Source organism: Sinocyclocheilus grahami, unplaced genomic scaffold, assembly GCF_001515645.1.
Source record: "Sinocyclocheilus grahami isolate Dianchi unplaced genomic scaffold, SAMN03320097.WGS_v1.1 scaffold1138.1, whole genome shotgun sequence".
NCBI lineage: Eukaryota > Metazoa > Chordata > Actinopteri > Cypriniformes > Cyprinidae > Sinocyclocheilus > Sinocyclocheilus grahami.
The window spans coordinates 11,930-17,358 of NW_015506317.1; the positions used below are offsets into that span (position 1 = coordinate 11,930).

General features: G+C 40.2%; 1 protein-coding gene across 4 annotated transcripts in view; it reads right to left on the bottom strand.

The window, feature by feature from the left end:
* Window positions 1-4,555: 4,555 nt before the first annotated feature.
* pik3cb (phosphatidylinositol-4,5-bisphosphate 3-kinase, catalytic subunit beta) overlaps window positions 4,556-5,429 on the bottom strand; it is a 53,791-nt gene continuing 52,917 nt past the window's right edge. For all 4 annotated transcript variants that reach the window (XM_016252905.1, XM_016252904.1, XM_016252906.1 and 1 more), the window contains one exon: window positions 4,556-5,426. In XM_016252905.1, coding sequence (XP_016108391.1) covers window positions 5,295-5,426 — 132 coding nt within the window. In that variant the 3' untranslated portion in view covers window positions 4,556-5,294. The remainder of the gene's footprint in view (window positions 5,427-5,429) is intronic.

The window sequence follows — 5,429 nt, forward strand, 5'->3', positions numbered from 1 at the left end:
ATTCTGACTTTGCTATGACAATCTGGCGCTTCTGAATCAGCTACTGTTTTGTTATTAGTTTAAGTATTTGCTATTGACTGTTCAAATGCAGAGTTTTGTGCATCGTGTGTGAGAGAGAGAGAGAGAGAGAGAGAGAGAGAGAGAGCGAGCGAGAAAGAGTGCGAGAGAAAGAGAGCGAGAGAGAGCGAGAGAGAGAGAGAGAGAGAGAGCGCGAGCGAGAAAGAGTGTGAGAGAAAGAGAGCGAGAGAGAGCGAGAAAGAGTGCGAGAGAAAGAGAGCGAGAGAGAGAGAGAGAGGGAGAGAGAGCGAGCGAGACACATCACAGTGGAGTCAGCTTAACCGTGGCTTGTGTACTGCAAACACATACCAGCTTCATCACTGTGTCTATCACGTGACTCTGTTCTCCTTTCGGGCTCTGTCTTTACATTTATTTTGAAAGATGAAGCTGGTGATTATGGTAAGGGGCGTTACATTTCCGATGAGTGTTTGTGGTGTTCGGCCAATCACAATGCACCGGGTCAGCTGGCCAATCAGAGCAGACTGCGCTTTTCGGAAGGAGGGACTTTGTAGAAAATGGTTTGAGAGAGGCAGGGCATAGAGGACCTACAATAATGTACAGTATTTGAAAAATAATGTGTTTTTTGAACATTAAAGCATGTCAACATATTCTGTTACACCAAATACACAAAATAATGATCTTTAAAAAAGCATCATATGACCCCGGAAAAACCCTGCAAGCGCCAATCCGGAAGCCATAAACACGGAAGTGTGAAAAAGGCTAATTGGTTCAATTGATTCAATGCTTCGAAAAGCTTTGTTTCTCCCATCACTACTGTATACCAGTGGTTCTTATCTCCAGTCCAGGGTTGCCAATGGTCTTCACATTTTCTATTGCTTTGCTCGAAACCGCCCCATATACCCTCATTCACTATTAACTCAATTCCTGGTGTGCCACAGCAATGCACAGTTTTGCTCCAACCCTAATCAGTCACACCTGATCCAGCTAATCAAGGTCTTCAGGATCACTAGAAACTTCCATGTAGGTGTGAGTTGGCGCTGGTTGGAACTAAATTGTGCAGAGCTGTGGCCCTCTAGGAATTAAGTTTGAGACCACTGCCCTACACCAGTGGTTCTCAAACCTGTCCTGGAGGACCCCCAGCCCTGCACAGTTTTTTATGTCTCCCTTATCTAACACACCTGATTCAACTCATCAGCTCGTTAGTAGAGACTGCAAGACATGAATTGGTGTGTCTGATAAGGGAGACATACAAAATGTGCAGGGCTAGGGGTCCTCCAGGATAGGTTTGTCCCCTGCCCTACACTAATGTACTAGGGCAGGGGTCTTCAAATCTGGGCCACGAGATCCACTTTCCTGCAGAGTTAGGCGGGACTTTGTAGAAAACGAAGCATTTGAGAGAGGCGGGGCATAGGGGACCTACAATAATGTACAGTATTTGAAAAATAATGTGTTTTTTGAACATTAAAGCATGTCAACATATTCTGTTACACCAAATACACAAAATAATGATCTTTAAAAAAGCATCATATGACCCCGGAAAAACCCTGCAAGCGCCAATCCGGAAGCCATAAACACGGAAGTGTGAAAAAGGCTAATTGGTTCAATTGATTCAATGCTTCGAAAAGCTTTGTTTCTCCCATCACTACTGTATACCAGTGGTTCTTATCTCCAGTCCAGGGTTGCCAATGGTCTTCACATTTTCTATTGCTTTGCTCGAAACCGCCCCATATACCCTCATTCACTATTAACTCAATTCCTGGTGTGCCACAGCAATGCACAGTTTTGCTCCAACCCTAATCAGTCACACCTGATCCAGCTAATCAAGGTCTTCAGGATCACTAGAAACTTCCATGTAGGTGTGAGTTGGCGCTGGTTGGAACTAAATTGTGCAGAGCTGTGGCCCTCTAGGAATTAAGTTTGAGACCACTGCCCTACACCAGTGGTTCTCAAACCTGTCCTGGAGGACCCCCAGCCCTGCACAGTTTTTTATGTCTCCCTTATCTAACACACCTGATTCAACTCATCAGCTCGTTAGTAGAGACTGCAAGACATGAATTGGTGTGTCTGATAAGGGAGACATACAAAATGTGCAGGGCTAGGGGTCCTCCAGGATAGGTTTGTCCCCTGCCCTACACTAATGTACTAGGGCAGGGGTCTTCAAATCTGGGCCACGAGATCCACTTTCCTGCAGAGTTAAGCTCTAACCCTAATCAAACACACCTGAGCATGCTAATCAATGTCTTCAGGATCATTAGAAAATCACAGGTAGGTGAGTTTGATCAGGGTTGGAGCTAAACTCTGCAGCGCATTGGACCTCCAGGGTAAGATTTGAGGAACCCTGTACTAGGGAGTGAATGAAAACGAGTGAGCAAATTCAGACACAGAGTGCAGCAGAAGGGCTGCTGCTTTTGCACAGTTTGTGCCGTTTAATAATAATTTGAAAACTTGGCAAACTGGCTGCTCCAGTAGTTAAGAAAATACTTATATTGAACTCTGTTGTGGAAACTAGAATGTATAAACCTTAATTAAACAATTTAATAATCAATTAAAAAGAAATGTATACCTGTATAATACTGTATTATGCCAAACCCACATCTTCTGGCGAGTCTTGGGAATTTATTCAGCACGAACCTCACAGTGCATTATGGGTATTCTCTAGCCGAGTGTACACTCGTTATTGCAGTGCATTATGTGATTGATTGAGTGCACTTGATAATGTCCACTATGGTTTTGGACCCCACTACATACGGCTGTCCTCTCAAAATGTACCTTATTTAAGGGTATAGGGGGCAATTTTGGACACAGCCTCTGTCTCCCATATCTGAAACAGTCAGTTCAGTCCATGGAGCCGAGAACCACCGCTGTATACAGTACGGTGTATATAAAAAGTATTCAAATCTTTTTCATGTTTTGTTGTTTTACAGCAATATTCAGGGTTTAATTTAGGTAAAGCTTCAGAGGATGTAAGGGTATTTTTCATGAGGATCATGAACTGTGGACATGACTGATAAAAAAAAAAATGGAGACTTATAAAATTGTTCTTTATATATTTATATAAATATTTTTAATTAAACTCACAAAAGTGACATTTCTAATCTCACATGTTGAACAAAAGATATTTTTTTCACACTTTTGTGCAGGTCTGTGTAAATGTATTAACGGGTAGTTGCATAAATAGTAGAGATATCGGTTGGTCTGTACCTAGAACAGCTCAGTTCACTTAAAAATCATATGCGGTCTATAAGTTGATGGGGTCCAAAAGTTTCAAAAAGGACTGGTTGCATACAAATAATCCTTAACTGCAGTGATTTAATCCAAGTGTCTTTTATTTTGGACCAAACTCTAAAATGGTAAAACTTTTTTTTCAATAATTAATTTTTTTCTAAATCAAACTGAAATTATAAAGGAGAGTTCAATGAAAACAACTTTAATAGTATTTCTATAAAATGGGCAAGACAGAGCAAAGCCTGTATTAAAAGTTTCAGTGAAATCAAAGGTCATCAGTGTAACATACAGCAGCATGAGCGCACACACTCTCAAAATAGGTTTACAGTTGCACTTTTACATTTGCATATTGCACCAAGGCATATAGCATAAGGAGTAGGGCCAAAGGACATTCGAGTATAACCTGTTCTAGTGTAAAATGAAATTTATTTTATAGGCACAAATCTTACTCTCTCAGATACCATAACAGCACAGGAAATGAACACATAATTCTCTGGAATGTTGGTCCTAGAATCTTTGCATTGCTCTTAATAATCTCATTATATCACAGTACAGACTTTCTTCCCATTCACACATATAGATATTCAGTGTAAAAATAACATGCTCAGTGCATCAATACATCTCTAGTCACACAGCCAAGAAGAGAAGCAGCACTAGAGACAGCATGTTATGTGTAGTAAAAAAAAAACATTGATAATTACTCTGTGCTTTACAATATAGGCATTAATAATCAGTAATTACTACTGCCTGAGCTGTCAGTAGACAGTAGCCGTCATGACAGTTAGACCTCCCCTTTTTGGTCCTCTGAGTCTTTTGTGCAGATATTCTGAGTAAACAGGCGGTTGAAATTGTGAGTTTTGATATGCAGGCATATAGTAAAGCCCATATAAATCTGTGAATTACTCTTAAAATAACACATGTTTATGTGTAGTAAAAAAAAACATTGATAATTACTCTGTGCTTTACAATATAGGCATTAATAATCAGTAATTACTACTGCCTGAGCTGTCAGTAGACAGTAGCCGTCATGACAGTTAGACCTCCCCTTTTTGGTCCTCTGAGTCTTTTGTGCAGATATTCTGAGTAAACAGGCGGTTGAAATTGTGAGTTTTGATATGCAGGCATATAGTAAAGCCCATATAAATCTGTGAATTACTCTTAAAATAACAGGCACCAAAAATGAGCAATTTCCATGGTCTAAACCACTAAACAACGGGTTTGGCTACAATGCTGTGCTTACTCAACACAGAGAGGAAAGGAAGGTCCTTCATCTACACAGAGTTTGTTCAAAGTGATCCTCATTGAATATCTGTGTGTGAAGCCATCCCATTTTTTTAAATTACAGCCATTTCTGCTATATATAAAGTAGTACTGTGGTATATAGGAACAGTGCTTTACTATTACAACATTTAAAACTCATCAAATATTTATACCTATAACATGATTCCAGTGTTTTTAAGACTAATCCTCCTAATAAAGTAGTCTGGCACATACAGTTAAAAAAGTTTCTTGTGCAGTGAGGCACATGTTTACCTTTTGGTATGAGAAGATGCACTTTCTCTAAGCTTGTGCTTTGATTTGTCCACTTTCAAAAGTCTGAGTCCCAACATGTTAACATGGTTGTACAATAAATATCTTCTTTCTGGATGGCCAAAACTTGCGTTGTTGCGCCATGTTTTAGGGACTCCCGTTTTTCTCTAGAATGGTGTGCTGGAGTTGACATTTCAGTGGAGGAAGAAAAAGCTGAAATTTTCTCTTTTGTTACCTTGTATAAGGCAATTATATCGGATGTCAAGTCAGGGTTTTCTATGGTTCTCCTGTGGTCAGAGGCAGTTTGATATTTAACAGAATAAAGAAAGCGTAGAAGCTTACAAGTTTTTCGTTTATTCTTGCAGACTCCAGATCTTTGAAGATCACTTTGATCCATGCGATTAGTCCATCGATTTCATAAGATCATAAATAAGTTGTATATCACTGTTTTTCTGCATTTAATAGTGCTTTTTGGTGAACCCTGACTTCAGTTTGGAGCCTGATGTTGTGTTTCCCTCGGTTTATGAAGGGTGAGCCACAATGTGGGCCATCCAGTTGACTTTGGTGGTCCAACTCTCTCGCAGAGCTTCATCAAACTTCTGCCGGAACTGTTTGAGGGCCTCCTCATCAGTTTTACCTAATGCCAGAGAGTCCTG